At 45.0% G+C, this 22329-nt stretch overlaps 1 protein-coding gene across 2 annotated transcripts in view; it reads left to right on the plus strand.

The window, feature by feature from the left end:
• HECA (hdc homolog, cell cycle regulator) overlaps positions 1 to 13936 on the plus strand; it is a 264151-nt gene extending 250215 nt beyond the window's left edge. Inside the window, exon 4 of one of the 2 annotated variants that reach the window (XM_078649371.1) lies at positions 9312 to 13936. In XM_078649371.1, coding sequence (XP_078505497.1) covers positions 9312 to 9476 — 165 coding nt within the window. In that variant the 3' untranslated portion in view covers positions 9477 to 13936. The remainder of the gene's footprint in view (positions 1 to 9311) is intronic. The other variant, XM_078649372.1, reaches the window with a different exon arrangement.
• Positions 13937 to 22329: the final 8393 nt, after the last annotated feature.

Below are 22329 nucleotides of genomic sequence, written 5' to 3' on the forward strand. Positions count from 1 at the left end.
AGTCCGAGGACAGGTGGCCATGGAGCACAGGCAAGGTTGGGGGACAGGCAGGACTGGTGGAAAGACATAGCAGGAGACAGTCAGTTCTTTCTGGGTGGACAGCAGGTATGAAAACACAGGCGGAGGAAGCAGCACTGTGGCCAGGGTGGACGGGGGGGTGTGTGAGACAGGCAGGCAGGGCTGCGCTAGAGGGCTGCGGGCAGGCAGATGTGGTTAGGACAGGGAGGGCTGAAGGAACAGGCAGGGCTGGGTAAACAGGCGGGGAGCGATGGGACAGGCAGAGATGAAGACACAGGCACAGCTGAAGGCAGGGGCTGGGTGGACGTCCGGGGCAGGCATGGCTGGGAACAATCAGGTCTATATGGACAGGCAGACATGAAGGCACGGACAGGGTTGACGGCAGAGGCAGGACTGCGAGGCACGCGGGCAGGCAGGGCTGGGGGCAAGCAGGTCGACTTGGACAGGCGGGTCTGTTCGGACAGGCAGGGCTGTAGGCGCGGCCGAGCCGGGCGGTGAAGGACCGGCTCTGAAATGGTTTTGCAGTGAGGGGTCTCAGCGGGTTAATGAGCTGACATCATGATTAAAGCTGACCATTTGTAATGTGTCTGGACCCCTGTGCACAGCCCGGAAAAGGTTAATGTGCTAAAGACGCCTGCCCCTGACTCCCACCCCTGCACCTGCCCTCTCACGGGAGAGAGGAGAGCAAAGAGCGAGGAAGAGGGTGGAGAGGGAGGGAGTGAGGGGAGAATGAAGAGCGAGACATGATTGGAAAGAAGCGACGAGCAGGAGGAAAGGGAGAGAAAGGTTCGACAAAAAGAAAGTGGCGAGGCGACGGGAGAAGAGTGGAGGAGCGTAAAGTCGAGGAGCGCGGGCGGGGAAGGAAAGAAAATGACAAATGGAAAACAGATAAGAAACCGAGCCAGGGTGGATGGGAGGGGAGACGACGGCGTGGCAGTCTCAGAGACCACAACGGGGATAAAGATCGAGGCAGGGAGAGTAAGAGGCAGAAGGTGACAGAGAGAAGGGGAAAGAAAGAGTGAGCGAGAGGCGGTTAGACAGAGAGGTGCGTAAGGAAGGTGTGTAGGAGCAAAGGGGGAGGCAGAAATCAGAAATATACGAGAGCGCAGGGTAAAACGAGAAGGAGGCAAATATAACAAGCAACAACAGCACCTACTTCCGGTTTGGCCGGCAATGCTTCCGGGTCGCCGCAGGCAGCGCGGCGGCCCGCCCTGCACGGGGAAGGGAGGCAGCTTTCGAGGAGGACAGCACCTGGCCGCGAGCGCGTTCTCGTGCGCGTGGCCTTAACAAATCGGCGCGCGCGGCCAGTGCTGTCCTCCTGGGAAGCTGAGCCGTTAACAATAAGGTCTCTGGCGAGAGCGAGCTTCGCTCGCTTCTAGCCGAGACCTAAAAACTGGCTAAAAAATCAGCATGCATTTTTATCTGCGATTGAAGACAAGGAAGTCTTAGCAAACAGAGCGCACGGATGGACAACCCTGGGTGGCTATGGTAAAACACAGTCACAAGCATACCTTAACATCGGGATGAAATTACAAGTCAAAGAAAAGTTCTTAAAACTGCGCCTCGGTGTAATCCCGATATTGACACACCTTCCCCCCTGGGTGAGACCACCCGCTTTGCAACAATGTCGCCTGTGCAAGTCTGGCACGGAGGATATTGTCCACGTGATATGTATATGCCCTAGACTGAGGGACCTGAGGCGCAATCTCCTGCTTCCATCTTTTAAGTCACATGCTGTACGGACCTGTAGGCAGGCAGTTATACTATGCTTTACTTCTAGCAACACAAAATTTAACTGCCAGGTCGTGAAGTTCTTTGACTCATTAAAAAAAAGACTGGAGTTCTTCACTAGCACCTTAGGACATCTTTGATCTGCTCACAGCAATGCAGTATTCTTTTTTATCCTAATTACAGTTTGGTTTTCAATGTTGCTACTGGTATTTTATATTTTTGTAAAGATTTTAATTAATCATGCACAAATAAATTTTACCATTTGGTACATTTCACTAAAATTGTGGGTTTCCTTCTGCTTCTAGGGTAAAGTTTAAAACTTCACCCAGCCCTAAACAATAGTCTTTTGCATTAATTTTGACAATGTCAAAAGCGGTAGGAATGGTTTTGAAGTACTGCTGCTCCTTTTCCGACTTAAATATCTTTGGGATTGTTACAGCTTGTGGTGAGAACTGTATTTGAAATAGCACAACAATTACAGTGGAACCCTCAAGCAAATAGAAAGCCTTCATGGGCCAACCTCTGAGGCTGACCAAACATTGGACATCATTGGAAACTGTATTATCACGCATCATGAACTGATCCTATAAGAAGAACCTGCAAATAACTCCGACAACTCCAGTTTATTCCTCCTCCCTCAGTCCCAGACTTGGCAGGATGCACTCCAAATCTGGACCGACTCTTGCTCAGTGTCTGAACTGACAATTTGAAACATCTGGCGTAGGGAGACCGGAATCCCCCGGTTCTCAGACCATCGGTCTGTAGAGATGCAAACAAAAACAAGCATTTGCAATGCAATAGGACGCACATTTGCGAGAGTTTGAGCAAGTTCAAGTTCAGGAATTTGTATAGCGCACTACTCACCCAGAGGGTCTCAAGGCGCTTGTGGGAGGGTGGGTGCTTTACTTATCGAATAGCCAGGTTTTTAGCTGTTTTTGAAGGAGAGGTGGTTCTGTGTAAGGCGGAGGTGGGTGGGGAGAGAATTCCAGGTTTTGGCCGCTAAGTAGGAGAAGGATCTTCCCCCCATGGTTTGCTCTATGGATTCGCGGAATTGCGGCGAGGGCTTGCTTGGACGATCGTAGTTGGCTGGTGGGAGTGTAGAAGGATAGTCGTGTGTTGAGGCATTCGGGTCCAAGGTCGTAGAGGGCTTTGTGTGCATGGGTGAGGAGACGGAACGTTATTCTTTTGTTGACGGGGAGCCAGTGGAGGTCTTTCAGGTGGCCGGAAATGTGAGCATGGCGGGGGATGTCTAGGATGATTCTGGCTGAGGCGTTTTGGATGCGTTGGAGTTTCTTCTGTAGTTTGGCTGTGGTCCCGGCGTAAAGGGTATTTCCGTAGTCCAGTCGGCTTGTGACCAGTGCGTGGGTGACTGTCTTTCTTGTTTCGGTGGGGATCCAACGAAGATTTTTTTGAGCATGCGTAGGATGTTGAAGCATGAAGATGAGACGGCGTTGACTTGTCTGGTCATCGAGAGGGAGGAGTCTAGGATGAAGCCCAGGTTACGTGCGTGTTCTGTAGGTATGGGTGCTGTACCCAAGGCCAGTGGCCACCATGAGTCGTCCCAGGCAGAGGGGGTTGATCCTAAGATGAGGACTTCCGTTTTGTCCGAGTTTAGTTTTAATCGGCTGTTCTTCATCCATTCGGCTACTTCTTTCATTCCTTCGTGGAGATTGGTTTTGGTGGTGTTTGGGTCTTTGGTGAGGAAGAGGATCAGTTGGGTGTCGTCTGCGTAAGAGATGATGTTGAGGTTGTGTTGTCTCGCGATGGGTGCGAGGGGACTCATGTAAACGTTGAAGAGGGTGGGACTGAATGATGATCCTTGTGGTACGCCGCAGATGACTTCAGTGGCCTTTGATTTGAATGGGGTGAGGCGAACTCTCTGGGTTCTTCCGGCGAGGAACGAGATGATCCAGTCCAAAGCTTTTCCTTGTATTACTACGTTGCTGAGGCGTTGTATGAGGGTGCTATGACAAACTGTGTCGAAGGCGGCGGAGAGGTCAAGTAGGATGAGGGCAGCTGTTTTGCCGTTGTCCAGTAGCGTTCGGATGTCGTCTGTAGCTGCGATGAGGGCGGTTTCAGTGCTGTGTTTGGCTCGGAAGCCGGACTGTGAGGGGTCGAGGGATTTGTTGGATTCAAGGAAGGCGGCGAGCTGATTGACGGCTTTCTCAATGACTTTGGCAGGGAGTGGGAGTAGCGAGATGGGGCGGTAGTTCTTAAGTTCAGAGGGGTCTGCTGTGGGTTTCTTCAGAAGGGCGTTGAGTTCGGCATGTTTCCAGATTTCCGGGAAGGTAGCGGAGTTGAAGGAACAGTTGATGACATCGCGGAGATGGGGTGCGATGATGGAGTCTGCTTTGTTGAAAATGTGGTGGGGGCATGGGTCGGTTGGCGATCCTGAGTGGATGGAGTTCATCAGGCGGATGGTGTCTTCGGTAGTAATTGGGTTCCAGGCGCAAAGGTAGTTAGAGCGCTGTTTTGGTTCGGACGTGGGAGGAGTGAACTGGTCTTCGGGCTGGTTTTCAAAGCTGTTATGTATGTCGGCGATTTTGTTGTGGAAGAATGAGGATAAAGAGTCGCAGAGGTCTTGGGAGGGAGTGATGTCGTTGGAGCCGGCGGTGGGGTTGGTAAATTCTTTGACGATGTTGAATAGTTCCTTGCTGTTTTGGGCGTTTTTGTCGAGTCGATCTTTGAAAGCTGATTTCTTGATGGATCGGATCAGTTGGTGGTGTTTGCGGGTGGCGGTCTTGAAGGTGGCCAGGTTGTCAGTGGTTGGGTTTTTTCTCCAGATTTTCTCGAGGGTGCGGCAGAACTTCTTGGATTTCTTAAGGTCATCGTTAAACCAGGAGGCTTTTTTGGTACCTTGCTTGTTTTGATGGTTTTTCAAGGGTGCTAGTTCGTCGGCGCTGAGGGTGATCCATTGTGTGAGGTTGGTGGCAGCTTGGTTTGGGTCCGATGATTTGGCAGGAGGGTTTAGGTGAAGCGAAGAGGAGAGCTGGGCGGTGGTGATTTTGTTCCAATTTCTTCGGGGAATAGGTTGTGGGGGGTTATGGGGCGTGGTCTTCTTGTAGTTGAAGTGAACGCAGCTGTGGTCCGTCCAATGGAGAGCTGTGGAGTGATCGAAGGAGATGTGTTTGCTGGAGGAGAAGATTGGGTCGAGCGTGTGCCCGGCAAGGTGGGTGGGGGTGTCAACAAGTTGTTTGAGTCCGAGATTGGCCAGGTTGTCCAGAAGGGTGGTGGTGTTGTTGTCGTTATTCATTTCCAGGTGGAAGTTGAGGTCTCCCAGTAGGATGTAGTTCTCGGAGGGGAGGGCATGTGGGCTGATGAAGTCAGTGATGTCTTCGCTGAATTGTGTGCGGGGTCCTGGAGGTCTGTAGATGAGGGTGCCTCTGAGTGTGGTCTTGGGGTCAGTGTGGATCTGGAAGTGGAGGTGTTCGGCGGTAGCAAGGTTATCGTCGGAACTAGTCGTGATGCGGATGGTGTTCTTATGGACGATGGCTATGCCTCCTCCAGTTTGGTTGATGCGGTCCTTTCAAATGATCTTGTAGCCGTCCGGGATAGCTATGGCGATGTCGGGCGCTGATGAGGCGTTCATCCAGGTTTCCGTAAGGAAGGCGATATCCGGCGCTGTGGTGTCGAGTAGGTTCCAGAGTTCAATGGAGTGTCTGTGGACCGAGCGGGTGTTGAGCAGGATGCACTTTAGGTGGTTAGTGTCGGAGCTCTGTTTGGAGATAGTGGATTTGGTGTGGGTCCTGATGCAGTCGAACTTGCAGGAGTGGCAGGTGAAGGGTCCATGGGTGTGTCCTGGGGCGGCTTGGTCGCAGGTTGGGAGTCGGCCGGGGTTAAGTGATGAGAGGGATGCAGCGTCGTACGTAAAGCGGGTGGGGTGGGATTTCCGTGTGCCAGGGGGTCTGGCGCTGGGCGCGGTCCTGGCGCGGACGGGCACAGACGGGCTTACCTTTGGCGCGCCTTCGGCGCGCATGGGGCGCGACCGCTGCGCGCAAAAGCATCTGTCGTATGTGGATAGTGGAGGGGGGTGGGGCGAGGGAGGATCAGCTGGGAGGCGGGAGCAGGGTGGCGGGACGGGCTGGGAGGCAAACAAACAACAAAATGGCTGAAACAAAAGCGAAACCAGGCGAATCACTCAGGCAATGCGATGTAGCGCTACGATATAGCGCTACGATGTGGCACAGTTTAAATGCAACTAATGAAGCAGACCAGCGCAGTGCTATGATATCAATATGGCACAATAAGTATGCAGGCAATGTACACAGTTCTGCGCAGTACAACGATAATAATTCGGCACAATTTAAATGCAATCAGTGTCCGGCGCAGCGCTACGATACCAATCTGCCTTGTGAAAAGAGCACGCTGTGTAGAAGACCAGCGCAACGATAGCGGGGAGCGTGGGGAGCGACCTCCTCAACAGGAGTCAGGATGGTAACAGCGCGAGTGCAGGCAGGGCGATTCCTATGCTATCTGTGGGAGGGAGGATCAGCTGGGAGGCGGGAGCGGGGTGGAGGGACGGGCTGGGAGGCAAACAAACAACAAAATGGCTGAAACAAAAGCGAAACCAGGCGAATCACTGAGGCAATGCGATGTAGCGCTACGATATATCGCTACGATGTGGCACAGTTTAAATGCAACTAATGAAGCAGACCAGCGCAGTGCTATGATATCAATATGGCACAATAAGTATGCAGGTAATGTACACAGTTCTGCGCAGTACTACGATAATAATTCTGCACAATTTAAATGCAATCAGTGTCCGGCGCAGCGCTACGATACCAATCTGCCTTGTGAAAAGAGCACGCTGTGTAGAAGACCAGCACAACGATAGCGGGGAGCGTGGGGAGCGACCTCCTCAACAGGAGTCAGGATGGTCACAGTTACTGGTATTGTAAATGACAATGCCAATAGCTTAAACTCGCACAAATGCAAGACCTATTGCATCGCAAAGGTTATTTTGGGAAAAGCGCTCCATGCTGCCCTTTCATGTTTATGGCGGCCACGCCCCTTTCTTTAGGCCTGGCTTGTCTAAAGAAAGGGGCGCGCCTGCCATTAAAGTGCACTTTTACAAAAAAAGCATCGTTTGTCAAGGTGACAAACAAATGCTTTTTTAGGTATAGTACCCCATGCTGCGGTTTCACTTTAATAGTGGCCGCGCATCTTTCTTTAGACGAGCCGTGTCTAAAGAAAGGGGTAAGGCTGACATTAAAGTCAAAGCGACGTATGAGGCACTTGTAAACCAAAAACTTAACAAATAGTAGGCAAAAAAAACCATACGGCCGCGTTCGGGCCGCAATCATCAAACTAAAGGGATGGTCTCCACTGTATCAGCATGGCGTGCCGTGCTAGGAAGAAAAAAAAAATGTTGGGGGAGAGCGTGACCTGCCTGCAACAGAAGGAAAGAGAAAAAAATTTAACCAAATAGTGCTCGGAGGCTGTAATTCTACCCCAAATTAACTTCCTTTACTGTTTAGTAATATACTGCTGCAGTAAATCTGCCTTTTTTACATGGTCACACCAGATTTATTGCCTTTTACCAGGCCCTATATTTTTGCTGGCTTTACAGCTTTGTGCACTTTGTCCCTTCTAACCAGTAGTTGTAATCTGTCCTCCCCCATAAAACATGTTTACATTGGTTTATTCCTAACTGGCATATTTAACTTGCCTATAATTCCCTAGCATATGGTACAAAGTGTACCCAGGGCCTGGAAGTTAAGTGCCAGCATGTCCCAGCCACAATTAGTCTTGAATAGGTGTGATTATATGTGAAATGCCACCAAGGAGCAAAGCAAAGGGTAACCTGAATAGGCGGAGATAGCTGTTGAGCTTCACATGCTATGCAGGATGAGGGCTGGGGGCATCCTTGTTTAGAAAAATGTGTCCAATCCTGCTAGAGTGTCACATCCTGCTTGTCAGATCTGCTGGGTTCACGATTAACACTTGGCCATACTTAAAAGGGAAGAGAACAGGATGCGATGCCAAGACAGTTTTTGTGGATCCACTGTCTGGTTGCTCAAAGACTACTTTTATCTCCCAAGACTAATGTCTCCGAGTATACATATCATCCTTGGGGCACAATTGAAAGGGCAGAGAATAGGATGGGGAGAGAATTCTTGTGGATGCACCTTCGCTGAAAAGATCTGCTTTTGTCCTACCAGTCTTCTGTATCTGGGTTTATTGTAGGCACACTGGCTGTCTCAAACTGAATTTTAGGGTTAGCAGTGAGAGGACACTAGGATTACCATAGTACACTCCCCGCACACCCCCCCATCCCTTAGTGCCCAAGTTTATTTTGGCTGAAGACTTTTGCTATGTTGAAAATGCCCAAAGTGGATTGAATTGGCTCTGGGAACTTTTACTCCATTGGTTAGTGTATGCCCAGGAGACATTCCATCCCACTAGCTAATGCCAGGCATAAACGTGGCGCCTCCAGGCACCCATTTCAGTACACTCTCTGGACCTGCCAAAGATGACAAGTGAACTGGACCTGCTGACCTAAGAGGAGCCCCAAAGGACTGCACCCGCTCCCTCTTATACTCAACAAACACGACATGATGATGGACGAGGTGCTGAAACTTTTTAACCACTCACCCCATGTCACAGATCTGGGTTTAATCCTTTGCTTTATTTGCCCACTATGCCACCGCAGTTTGGACCCAGCCATATGTAAATCAGTCTTGACTCTGTTCATCATGGGAACAGTCCAGCCTGAGCTGCCATGCCAGGTCCTCCATGGACCGGAAGCAAGCAACCTGGGACCTCTTATACTCAGGGCAGAAGAAGTAGACTCCAAGGGTCAGTTAACTGACTGCTTGTGTGGCAACAGGGAGACAAAAAGCAGCAAGAACCCTTCTTCTCAAAGTACACAGCTGACCAGTGGCAACTGGACCTGGACTGGTCCCTGCTGTTGGCCTCTGCCTGACATCTTTGAGTCTCTAAATGCCTCCCCTTAGGTCCTGGGGGGCTTTAGAAGTATGCTCCTGTGGTGAATTGAGACTAAAAAAACTCAGTCTGAAGGTAAAGTCTTTGGCCGGGACAAAACTGGTTGGTGTATTCAACCCTTGCTTTGTGGCAATTAGCCTCAAATTGTGCTTAGGTCCGCTCTACTGGAAAGATAGACTATCACTAGGGCCTAGCACTTCTTGGTTCCATTTTAAAACCCATATCTCCTGTTCCCCTCATTGGATTTTCGTCGTTTTGGTATTTTTTCGGTTTTCTAATATGCTTTTGATTATCATTGTATTGCATTTGGACACTCTTACTGTTTTGGTACTGCATAATTACTTTGTACGTTGTCCTAAATTAAGCCTAAGTGCTCTGTACCATAGCTACCAGGGGGTGAGCGCAGGTTAATTTAGTGACTTTGAGGTTTCACTCTGCCTTTGGGTGTGCTTATTCCTTGAGGTGAGTAGTCACCAGGCCCAAATATGAATGTAATGTTGTCCCTCCTCACAACTCTTGTTCTTTAGCCAGACTTTTTCCATTCTGTCTGCTTGACTATCCGTGCTTAAAAAATAGCAGGTTTTTCTAATCTGGTGTTTCCTTTTTTTCTCTTATAGGCTCGACTAAACTGTAAGCACTGTGGGAAGCCTGTGGTTGATGTCCGAATTGGAATGCAGTACTTCTCCGAATACAGCAATGTGCAGCAGTGCCCGCATTGTGGCAATCTAGACTACCACTTTGTCAAGCCATTCTCCTCATTTAAAGTTCTGGAGGCTTATTGACGAATGCTTTGTTTTTAGTATTGGCTATTTTTTAGGTATTGCTACTTTGTTACGTATCTTTTATAGGAACTATTCATCGACAAAAGTAAATTCTTTTCTATCTAAAAAACACTTTTACATTACATAGCAGTATGTTGCAAAAACATATAAAACTTATAAATGGTATCAGCTGATCCAAATTCAGATTCCTCCTAGATGGAAAAAGTAAGCTATTGTATGACGAGTGAATGTAAATTGGTGCCAGAAACATTTAAAAAATAGTTTCTATTTTTTTGCCATAATGTTTGCGATATTTATCTAAACTAGCATTTTCCCCGCTTGCCTAGCACTTTGGAACACGGTTCTGTTTTACCAGTATTCAAAACATGATAAAACATTTATACCAAAATGTATTTTTTCTTATGAGGCCATTTGCTCTGGAAATTAGTTTTTTGTGTGGTGTAGTTTTTTGTTGTTGTTGGGAGAATGAGGTTTTTATATTAGGTAGCTAGAGGATATGAAATGAGAACGGGTCAATTTTGCAATGTCTTTTTCAATTTTTTTTCTTTCACCTAAAGGCCAGGCAGGAAGGGGCTGAGCCTTTCCATGCACTTTGTTCTGAATTACAGAGATGTGTCCCTTTTGGATTCCATGAGAGCTGAGCTCAAGGTGAGATATGACTGTTCTAAGGCAGTTCCCATAAGTACAAGTTGATAAATGTATCTGTGTCGTGCCATGAAGATTGAAATCAAGTTCTAGGTGTATTTAGTCCCCACACTAAAATCATACTGACTGCATTTTTTTCAGTGCAATCTATATGTTGCTTTACTGATATATTTGATTTTAGAACAATCCAGTTTGTTCCTGATTGAGAACAAATGTGCTTTAGAAAAAGAAGTACAGCTGCAGTATTGTCCCGATTGTGGAATTGAAGAGGAGCTGAAACGATGGCAACCTAAGGCCAATTACAATGATTATGTCTAAATTGACAAGCGGTTAAGTGTTAATTTGGGAAGTGATTCGCCATGTATTACAAACTCCCAAATGCTGAAACCAGTAGGAGTGCAGTGTCTCTACTCTTGAATTCCTAAAAATATGTTGGTTTTGCATTTCTATTCAAGGAATGAGAGAGGGTGCTTGTGGTTCATTCACCGCTTTCTGATTAGTGCTGGGAAAAGGCCTACTTAGTTTTTCACATATTGGTACATTGATTACATGGGTTTTTTGTCATACTTTTTTCGAGAGCTATGTAGCTGTCCCAGGGACAATTTTAAGAGAAAGGTTGTGGTATCGTGTGCATTTTACAAAGGAATATACATAAAATGAATTCCAATTTTCTCTGTTCTGAATCAAATTGTGTACATTACATTTTTGAAAGACTCTCTCGCCATAATAGTAGGCCAGTTTTCATAATGTCAAGTTTACTTCTTCCCCTGATTTTTAAAATATGTTAACTGAATTGTATCATTGAGGATAAATTATGGTGTACTTTCAGAGAACACAATTGTTGCAGCCATACAAAGTGTACATTAATTGCAAAATTCAAAAACCCAACTACTCTTAATGGGAGTAGGAGGAGCGTCATGTTTGCAATGCTTCCATTCTGGAAAGATTATGGTGGTCCGGGCATCATCAAGCCGGCCATGGATGACTCCGATTGCGTCATGTCTATGGCAATCGTACATTGGAATGAATCATGGCGTATGTGGAACTGCTCAAGGGTGGCATCAAAATCGCATTCTTTATTTTTTTCTCTTCCACTACAATATTGTGGCTGTATTCTGCCTTTTAAGGCTGTATTCCGCCTTTTAAATTTTTTTTTTTATTTAATGCCAAAACATACTAGAATACTTGCAAGTTATACATTTTTAAAAAGAAAATGTGTCAGTTGGACTTTGCAGGGCTCATAATCAACGTTGTGACTTTGGCCTGCAGTATGTTAAGAATAAATATTCTCTTCCTGTCATTTGGCTCAGTTGACAATCAGAAATATGTCCAGTAGAAAACAAAGGTCTAATGCTCCCTTGGCCATTTACAATCCGTCATTATTACTAATCCATTAAAGGAACCACCATTTTGTGGCCTACGGCACTCGCTTAATGGACTGGCATTCATGGGCCACCTTTCAAGCATATAGTTACAAAAATATGAAGCATAAATTGGAAAAAACTTTTGTTGACAATTTCTAAACTTTTTTTCTAAACTACACAGGCAATCCCAGACGCAGCCTATTTTTAGGTCGAGCCTAGGCAGCGCGCATGCACTGTCTGCAAGACCTGTTGTTATCTCCTCTATCGGCTTTTGGCATGCCCATGAATTGCCACTGCTTGGGTCACGCCCAGGCGATTTCACTCATTGTTTGCTTGCGTTGGCCATCCCAATATGCCCGCGGTTCCTCCTATTCATCCTGATCTGCCTTTTTATTTTGTAGGCTATCAACATCGTTTTAGGCTTTCAGGCCATTTCACTGAGCAAAGCTCTGTTCAGTTCCTTCAAAGTGGCAATTTCTGTCTGGTAGCTGTTGAGCTATGCTTATAGCTCTAACTCAAAAAAATGCGAGACCTATTGCATTTCTAATGCTCGTTTCATTTGCATCAGGAAAAAGGCTTGAGTGGGCCATATTCCTCTGCAACATAATAAAAGAAGTGAGAAAAAGACATAGTGAGGGTCATCTTGTTGGTCCCTGTTTCAACAGGAACTGTGGTCTATAAATGAGGTTTGGGCAATCTGTTTTTTAATTATATGCTAATGTTTCCAGACCCATTTTGGCATAGAAAGCTAAAAAAAAGTGCTGTCATGGGGCAGTCATGTAAGAGCCATCATTGGAGCATTTTGAACTACTGTGCTAGCAACACTAGAACAGTTCTGCTGACAGACCCTGGCCGAAGACGTACCGATAAATGATAGACACAAGTAGATTGCCTAAGGGTTATTACTTCTTGTGCATATACATTCATGTTGTTAAAATAAAAAGTGCATGGAATTGCACTGCAAAACATGATTGTCAGAAGCTGCTTTCCTGTCTCTGCTTCTCTCCATCAAAAAAATACAAAAAAATAAGGGTTTTTTCCCTGTCCTCCAGTTTGCTATTTATAATACAAATAATACATTTCTCAGTAGAATATCAAACTCGCGCTTTGAAAACCTCGCTTTGCAGACGACTACAAGTGTTATTAATCCACTTTAATAGTTATAAAAATGCTCCCAATAGTTGAACCCTCGCTTGCTACAAATGGCTTTATTTAACCAGTGGAGTCTCCGGGGCAGAAGTCTCTCAGTAGTTGAGACATTGTTTAACCCCCTGGCACTTATTTAGTGGGACGACCATGTGGTGTTGCAAACAAGCTGCAGCGCTTGGATGCCCAGTATTGGCACAGACCTGGTGCAAATGTTGTGCCCAAAGATTCACACAACCAGTGCTACTGAGTTCATAGGAATATTTCAAGTGACTGTGGGCGAGAAGAGTTTAAGAAGTAATCTGCAAAACGTCAATGTATTGATGGCTGGTCGCCTCAGATTCAGTAGACTTGCCTTTGTCTTGGAAATTCTAAATTCGTTTTAATTTAGCTACACTGATGTTGTTTTACAGATTTGTAAGATACCTTTTGAAATGAAGAGTAAGAGTTTCTTTTAAAGTTAATGTTAGTAGATGTTTCAAAAATCAAACGGGAATTATATTAATTCACAGAAAGGTCCCTGTATTGTGATGCATTGCCCAAACATGACGTACAGTTAGTTATCCTGCAAAAATGCATTTGGTAAAAGAAGTGAGTATATTATTTTCCCCATTGCAGTGATTTCCCAAGACTGGATTCTGTTTTGGTTTCCTCTTTCTGCACATTTAAAAGAAGTAACATTTGTTTAACTGTTAAGTCAAGAACATTAGAAATGTCTCTGTAGGTCAACTGATAACCTATAATGTATTTTTCTTCAAAGATAGCCATATTTGACTGGGGTTAGTATTCATGGCGAGTAAAGGGCCAAAATGAAATATAAAAGCAACGTATCATTCTTTTTACTGTTGGACCGAGGAGAGAGAAACTGAGGGGTAACTGTCAACAGTGATTTTTAATTTTTTTTATTTACCTTCTGGATTGCACTTTTAAGAGTCACTTGGCAAAATGTATGCTAGGTGAAAATGTGATTATTTTGTTTTCGCTCTGCCAAATCTTTCATGCTTTTGGCAAAACTCTTGTTTGGGAAACTGGGCAGTCTGTCTAGGTGTCGATGTGTGGTGAAGTTACGTGGTAAGAGAAATGCGGGTAAATTGTTGCACAATAAATGTGAACGTAATGAGCAACTTTGCTGCTCAGCGAGGATCAGGGAAGATTAATAGTAAAGGTGAAAAGTGGCGAGGCGGAGAAAAATGTGTAAAGGCAAGATTAACACTTTTCTTGTTGCTTATAATGACCATCTGCCTGACCATTGCTAAGAAAAAGAACGAATTAATGTTGGCAACATTAAACTGTTTTATTCACTTATCATTTGTGCTTTTTGATGAGTTTTTATATGTTGGTGATTTTTCTGTGTCAAAAACGGTAATAAAAGGTTCAGAAGCAAGACTTTGTTAAGGAGTTGTCATATCGCATGCATTTGTGTAATAGGAGGGATGGTGAAGAGGGAAGCAGTTTTCAGATGGGCCAAATTCAGATGAAATCCATAATTTATGTAAATAATATATTTTAAGGCACTAATGCACTATCCTAGCGCTGGGATGCCTCTGGGTAGCTACACGCTCTAGAAATGCTAACTAATAATAATAATCCACCCAGAACGATTTTTTATTTATTTTGTCTAACTCCACTGGACATGTCACTACCAGAGGACTATCAAAAGCAATTGGAGCGCGTTATCACTCCGAACCCGGTGCACAGCTTTGAAAAGGGAAAAACCCACTGTTTAACTTTCTTGAATTTTAACAATGATTAGTCAAAGTCCTCCAACTTTTTATCAAACTTGGTTTAGTTTCTTTGCTTTTTCACACGTGAGATGCTCATGGGTTTTACAGCTTCTCATGCCGTGGATATGCCCATCCGGGTCTTTTTCCAGACACGCCAAAACACATAAAAAAACATCCTCAGTAGCTAGTTGATATTGTACCCAATGCATTTCGGGCTATTTAAAAAGCCCTTCTTCAGGGGTTAACTAAAATGAAAAGAAATTACAATTAGCATACGGTTTCAAACCCTCTAGTTCACTTAAACATTTCCGGCAAGCAAATCCATACCATATTTTCCAATTACCCTTTTAAACAACGCTTTCCCTCTAAAATGCTACCGCTATATTCGCCTGGAGCTTACTCCTGTCTCTGCTTCATAATCTACCAGAGGACTGCCAATGGAATTTGGTCAGAAGTACCGGCTAAGAGCTAACAGACCAGTGATGTACAGTGGATGACAAGTGGTGACTAAAATGAAACATAGGCATGTGCAGGCCGATAAATCCCCAAAGCCTTCAAGACAATACAGAAGCACACAATTTATTGGTACACAACCCATCGGTACTCATTTTATTGACTATAGAATGATGAAAAGTTGACTGGATCTACCGGAATATGAATCTGTGGCAATGGGGGGTCAAAGACAGATCCTCAGAGTGGGATCAATTAGAACACTGAGCCATCAGACCTGGTTCAACATCCCCTGAATCCCAAGGAGAAAAAGGGTGCGACACACTTTGTTATAGCAAGTTTACGTTCATGGTTACGGGTGATGGACTAATCTGTGGAAGACCTACACATCGCCTATGCCGCTCAACATGGTTAGTTGCTGGTTTTATGGAATGGGGCAATGAATGAAAAACAAAGCCTTTTTTTATAGGCAATTTATTTTGCGAAATCGCTCTGCATAATGTACTAGAGAATGAAAGTCTAATTGGGCTGTGCCTGGTTTCAGACCATGTCTTGCATGACACACACTGACATCTGCGGTGCAATCCGATAGGTACTCTTTGGACTAAAATTGAATAACTGTATGTAGAAACACCCTTTATATATACACTTGGTCTACTGCAAAAACACATTTTCTTTTCAAATAACCTGTCTCCTGCAGTTTTCAGAAAACTTTTTCTTTCATTTTGAGATTATTTCCTGAAAACATGCACAGCACTTGAAATGGCAGCAGATGTAGTCAGTGTCTCCTAAGCTTCATACACTTTTTAAGCATGTGTGTTCTCCTCTAACTGCAAAGCAACATTTGCCAGCTAAAAGTAAGACCGCATGTGTATCTGCATTAGCTGATGCTTGTAATCACAGAAAGTACCTAAAGTCATATTTCACGCATGAAATTCTTCTGGGTGGTACAAAAACAGGAATAGGGAAGAAAATCATTGAATCAGTAGGAAACAACAAGGCCATCAAATTTGGAGCAAGGGGCTGATCCAAACCCCACTCTACGAACATGGTATGTTTTGGAAACATATAGGTCTGCTTACAGGCTTCTAAAGTTACCTGTATCCGAGACACTGGTGTCCTGAAGGGGAAACAGCATTTACATCGCATGGGATACATCGCATGCCATTACAAGGTGGTTGTTACAATGATCGCGTTGTTACATCGCAAACCATTACATCGCAAGTTGTAGGGGGCGCACTGGTATTGGATTTACATTCCAACACCTTCCCTACTGTTGCACAAACTGGGGTAGGAATAGTAAATTATTGTATTCCTAAGTCCAGTGCACCCCCTACAGCAAGTTGTTGTAACAACTTGCGATGTAATGGTTTGCGATGTAACAACAGTCATTGTAACTACCGCGTTGTAATAGCATGTGATGTATCGCATGCATAGTAAAGAGACATATTCGTCCTAAAGCCACTAGGCGTGAATCCTACAATGAACGATCAAGATCTCCTTTGTTGCACTTGACTTTCTCAAGGTTAATAAATCCGAGCTGACCAAAACTTGCTCAAGGAGATGATTTACTTTTAGACACTCTGTAAACAATAGGACGATTTAATATTCTCTTAATTACAGACTTTCAAGCCAGCACTTTACTGAATGAATGAAAACTACTTTAATGCACACAAGTAAAGTCCACTAGGCCTAAAATAATGACTCATTCCCAGTCAGAGATACGATCCCAAGCTTCACGGCTTCGACTATTTCTGCTGCAATTTGGATAGCAAATCAATAAGTAGTAAGGAGGCGTTATGACCCCACTGATGGGTGGTGTTTGGGCGGGGCGGCCACATTCTAGAGGGACTGTTCACTGTGTCTTTAAATGGTAGCTCTCAACCATTTGGTAGCTCTCAATCTAACAGCACGCCTTAGACCTGCAAACTCCTGATGCTGGACTCCTGGGGGAATTTTTTTTGTCACATGCTTTGCTCATTTGTTATAGTTAGGTGATCCCTAGGGTCGAATTGTTGGTTACTGTGTGCATTTATGGTGTGATGGCTCAACACAGGAACTTGTGCTTTAAAATGTCACAGGTGCAGCTTCGTGGACCCCTTTCCCCATTTTTCTGAACTTCTAAAAATACTAATTTACACAAACATACGCATGCAGTTCCCATTTATTTTAGATGCTAGATACTGACTAGGATGAAATTGTTGATTACATTGCACATTCATGGTTATTGGACATTTTTGAGTACAGGCTCCAGAAGAGGAAGACCACACTGCTGATTTTTACTCCACGCTCCTCTGCATTGTGTTAAATGTTAGTTAGTCTGGGACTTGGTGTTGATCATCCCACCGGCTCTGCTGCCAGACCCCGCATTGTAAGGCTGAACTTGGTGCCCAGTGAGTGTTGGGCAAAGGGCCTCACCAAGAGAGATGTAGCTTTGTAAAGTCACTCTCTTACCTGTGTTTCAGTCAGTCCTGTAAAGTACAGTACACAAAGGAAGACACTGGATTACCAAATGATATTGAACCTTGCTATTCCTTCAGCACCTTCACCATGATGCACTTATTAGACCAACAAAAGTCAATTATTTATTTATTTATAAAGTTTTATATAGCGCGAACATGATTCCGAAGGATATCAAAGCGCTTTACAAAAATGATGGAAGGAAGGACATAAGGGCATTGACAACATCTATTAAGAATACAAATGAAGAAAACAAGGAATAATCACATAATTACAAGGCAAATAAGACAGGATGAGTAATACAATAAACAGGTATATAACAGGCTACGCAGGAATGCACACTATGCGGTAAGGAAGAACAGCATCAAATGTTTGTACAGTGAATGTAGGATCACTAGATTCGAGCAGGAGAAACCTAGCCCAATTATGGTAAAAATTTATTCATTCATAATTTCCTGATGCTGTCCACAGGTTACTATGTGTATTTTAAAGGCTTAATCTCCTTTGAAGGTATGTTTTGAGAGTTCACAGAAATGTCCCAGACAATGCATAGAAGACCACTGTTATTGACTTTTCTACATAGTCCACAGATAAACTTGTTTTAAGATGAGGATTTTAAATGTGCTTAGACTTACAATACATTCCCAAAGATTTGGTGGGCCCTTCCCGCTGGTGCCCTTCTGCTTGATCAGGTGGGCCACACCTTAATTGTTCTCACTCACTGTTGGGCTGATGGCCAAGAAAATCCCTTAGTGCCCTAGACAGGTTTCCTTGTTGAACAGAAGAAGCAGGATCCTCTTAGAGACTGAAACATGACCACCATCAGACGCAGGAAGTGTGAAGTCTGACAGCTGAACGCAAGCGCAGGCATGTCCAAAACTCCTATCTTGCTAGAAGGGACATGTCTACCTTTTATTTTAATGCAGGTTTAAAATAGACACCACAAGAGCGTGATGGAAATTGTAGTCACTTACCTTTTGTGACGGCTATCTGGCCACAAATGTTTCCCACTGGTGTTGTTCTGTATGTGGGAACGACCATAGTACGCTGGTGTTTGTCACCCATGATGGTCAAGAGTGTGCAGCTGTCATGCTGATTTGGTTGCTCTTGGGGCCGTCAAGGCATCTGGACTCCACACCGAAGGCAGCCTCTGATGTTCATCAAGCAAAAAATGGTTTAAAGATTGAAAACGATTTACCTCCAAACCTGTCACTCGCTTATTTCTCTTCCTTTGAAAATCTGCATCGAAACCCCATCACTGTTGCTGGTGCATTTAAAACTTGGGTTATATTGGACTGGGTGATGTCTCTATTGCTTACAATTGGAAGATGCTACGGTGGATCTCAGTCTTTGGCCTTGTGGCCATTTGCTTGGTGTTCAAGGTTCAAAGGTGTCCAGACAAGCTAGATGGATGTGACCCCAGAATTATGTAGTTATCATCTCACTGGAAGCGTACGTACCCTGAGAAGAGAGGGCTGGGGAGTCCGCTGCATTCTTTGAAGGTACCCTACGTGACTCGGCTTCCAACTCAGCCATTTGTCTCTCTATTTCTTTCTGCCCCCGGGGCTTCTCCTCTGCCGTCTCCCATCAACTACTCTGATCATTAACTGGAACTTTTCTCTTTCTCTAAAGCTCTATACTTGAGATCCAACTCTAACCACCAGGGCAACACAGCTTCTACTAAGTGAGTTACTCATTGTACAGCATGGGCTTGGATTGGTGGGTTATGACTCTAGAGATTGGGGGCAGTTCTGAATGAGTAGCAGTTCTTTAGGGGCTTTTCTCAGCAGTTTTCTGATCTATGGGGTCTTTTTGAGGGCTTCAATATCCGTTGGAGTGTCCTGATTAGTCACTACCTTTTGTCAGAGATTCCTGCTTCACTAAACTATGACTCCAGTGTGAAAGCTATCAGCTGATTCTTTAACTTGATATGAGAGTTTAACCACTTGACTCCACACATTTTGCATCTCAGCTTCTCATCAGCCAGTGGCTACAGTTCACTCTCTCCCATTTGCTCTCAGTCATTTTACACATGTAGGGCTGCGAACTGGGCATATTAAGTTGTATCGATAGGTGTCTTGTGACTGGAGTCTAGTAATGCACATCAGGGGGTCAACTGGGGCAGAAAACGGGTGCGGACACCAAAATCAAAGTTCTTGAATTGGGTTGTAAATATGCCCTGCATTTGGGAACATGGCAAATTGGAAAGTTGCTCATTGCTGTCTGTGTTGTTTTAGGGGATGGGGAACTGTATTTAATTGTGGTTGATGCTAGCATTGTAATATTTGGGAAAGGCTGCACTCTATCAGAGCCGTCATTACAATACTTTCTCTTACCTGCCCTCCTCTAGCTCTCCCATATACAACTCACTGCTCCAGCTCTATCTTTCACATCCGCTTCTTGAACCTGCTCCTGCAGCATTCTCGTGGACTCTTACCCCTCCATTGCAGCTCTCCATTCTCTCTGCCATATCTCCTTCTTCAGCTCTTTTCTCCCTGATCAGCCTTCAGCTTTGTCTTAGCCCATCATCCCAGTAACGCTGAACTTTTCGTATTCCTCTCGCTCTCTTTTGTGTCCCTCTCTCGCCTCTATTCCAGGATGTTTTATCCTTCTCACATCAGTCCTTTCATTTTCCCATCTCGCCTTTTACCATGTTCTTCCCTCGCTCACCTTTGCCCACATACCTTCTTTCTTGATCTCATCTTTCCTTCTTCAGCTCTAAGCTAATTGTCTTCTCTCCTCCAGCAGCTTTCCCAGTCTCCTCTCTCCCTGAAATAGACCCTCTTCCTCAATCTCTTTTCTACCAGCTTTCACTTGCCCGCTCCGCTTTCCTATTGCAGCTTTCTTCTCTTCCCTGAAGCAGCATTTTCTCCATTGCGGGTCGCCTCTGTTTCAGAAACTCTCCCCAAATTCCACAAGCTATATTCACTCAACCATTCCCAAGCCATCTTCCTTCTGCAGTTGCAGTTATTCCTTCTCGCCTCTTCCCCAGAAGCTACACCTTCTCCATGTCACCTCTTTTTGCAGTTGCACCTGTGACTTTGGTTACTGCATTTTTCGCTTCTAGCTCTCACTGCTTTCTCTTCTCCGCACCTGTAGCTTTCTTACTCTTCCCTCTGGTCCTGAAGCTTTCCTTCTCATCTCTGTTCTCCTGCACTTTCATTCTCTACTCACCACTCCCTATTCATTTTTCCCTTCTCCCCTGCCTCTCCTCAAGCAGCTTTATCTCCCATCTTTTCCTACAGTTTCCTTCTCCATTTCATCTCTACTGCTGCCTCTCCCTGATCCTTTTATGTCTTCACCTTTTACCTCCTTTCCTTCCCCTTTATCGCTTACATCACAATGCCTTACTCTGCCTCTCCCTTTGAAACTCGTCAATATTTCTGGTGCAGCCCAGTGTCGCCTTAAGTATTTGTGGGGCCCTGGGCAAGATACATTTTCGAGCTCGCATGATGCCAAGCATTCAGGAAGTGGGGGGTAAATCAAAAACAAACGAATGATGACTTGCCAGGGGGCATAACACCTGTAGATGACAATGGGCATAAAGAGGCCGAAGTAGGCAGAGGTGAGAGCAAGAGAGTTCACTTCCCCAGAGGCCCTTTGAAAGGCAGGGGCCCTGTGCAATTGCCCTCTTTACCCATGTCTTAAAATGCCTCTGGTGCTGGTGCTGCCGAGTGTTGCACCAGGCAAACCGTGGACGGTAGGGGAGAACAGCTGCTTTAGTCTGTACTTTTTATTGTGGTTATTGATGTGAGGCTCATGTGCTATGTTCAACCCTGAGACTGCTGTGATACTGTCTCGTGTTCAGTAGCAAAGGTCGTGAGTCAACTGGAAGAAGACCAGGAGAAATGGAATCGACCGACTGAACAATCCCTAAGGCAATCAAATAATCCTCCAGTATGTACAGCAAATTAGCAGCAGCTATCAATTTAAGTTGATGCAGACCCTTTACAGCCATTTTGAACAAATTTTTTACAGATTAAATGGCCCACGCCAGTAAGTTATTGTGAGTGTTTTAATTTTAACAAGCATTGGCAAAGCCAATTCGTCTGTCATTGACTGCCAACCTTTTGGCTTTGCAAATGCTTGTTTGTTTTGTTATTTATCTGTTTACAAATTCAAGGAGCTGCTGGACCCTCGCCAATGTAAAATAAAAAAAGCATTGGGTAAAAGCAAAACTATATTTTAGTTTTAAAAAGCACACATCCCCATACTAGCCCCTGGCACTGAAGTAAACTACTTTGGGTGAAGATACGTTTCTTGCTAAAGAGCCAAATGCCTCCACTAATAGTAAAGTTAGCCAATGGCTGAAGTGGGCGGACCCAATTTCCCATGCTGCACGTTGTAGTGGGAAGAAGGAACAAAGTGAATAACAGACCCATGGATGAAGTGGGCTGGCTAAACCCCCCAATAAGTGAGTGTAGTGGATACAGTTTTGGTAAAGCCGAAAGGTCTTCGCTAACGCCAGACCTAAAAACAAGAATACATTAAACGAGGAGCACATAAACACACATGCATACAAATATGCAAGCGCAAATATGTCGTTATAAACGCAAAGCCATTTCCATGCACACAACTGCAGATGCACATGCGCAGACACACTGCTTCATGTGCACATGTAAATAATATCCACGTGGAAGCACACAGCTATATACATATACATGACCAAATATGCAGGTAAGTCTGTGCATGAAACATGCCTATTCTTGGGAATGCATTTGAGGATGTGTACCCTCAAATGAATATTCGTGTGAAAATCCATAAACTAAAAGTGAAAAAATATATATATATAATAATAATAATAATCCACATTTGTATAGCGCACAATCACCCGTTAGGGTCCCTAGGCGCTCGGGGCCGTCGGGAAGATTAAGCAAGCTATTGCCCAGAGTCGCATGGTGCTGGGCTAACCTGCCGCTGGAGCTGGGGATCGAACCCTGATCCCCAGATTCCAGCGTCAGTCTCCCTGGCCGCGGCGCCACACCTCTCCCCTATATGTGTGCACTCTGAGAGGACCAATAGTCTATTTATTCTCCTGGGCACTGAGGCTCTTACACGTTTTCT

This window comes from Lissotriton helveticus, chromosome 6, assembly GCF_964261635.1.
Source record: "Lissotriton helveticus chromosome 6, aLisHel1.1, whole genome shotgun sequence".
Lineage (NCBI taxonomy): Eukaryota > Metazoa > Chordata > Amphibia > Caudata > Salamandridae > Lissotriton > Lissotriton helveticus.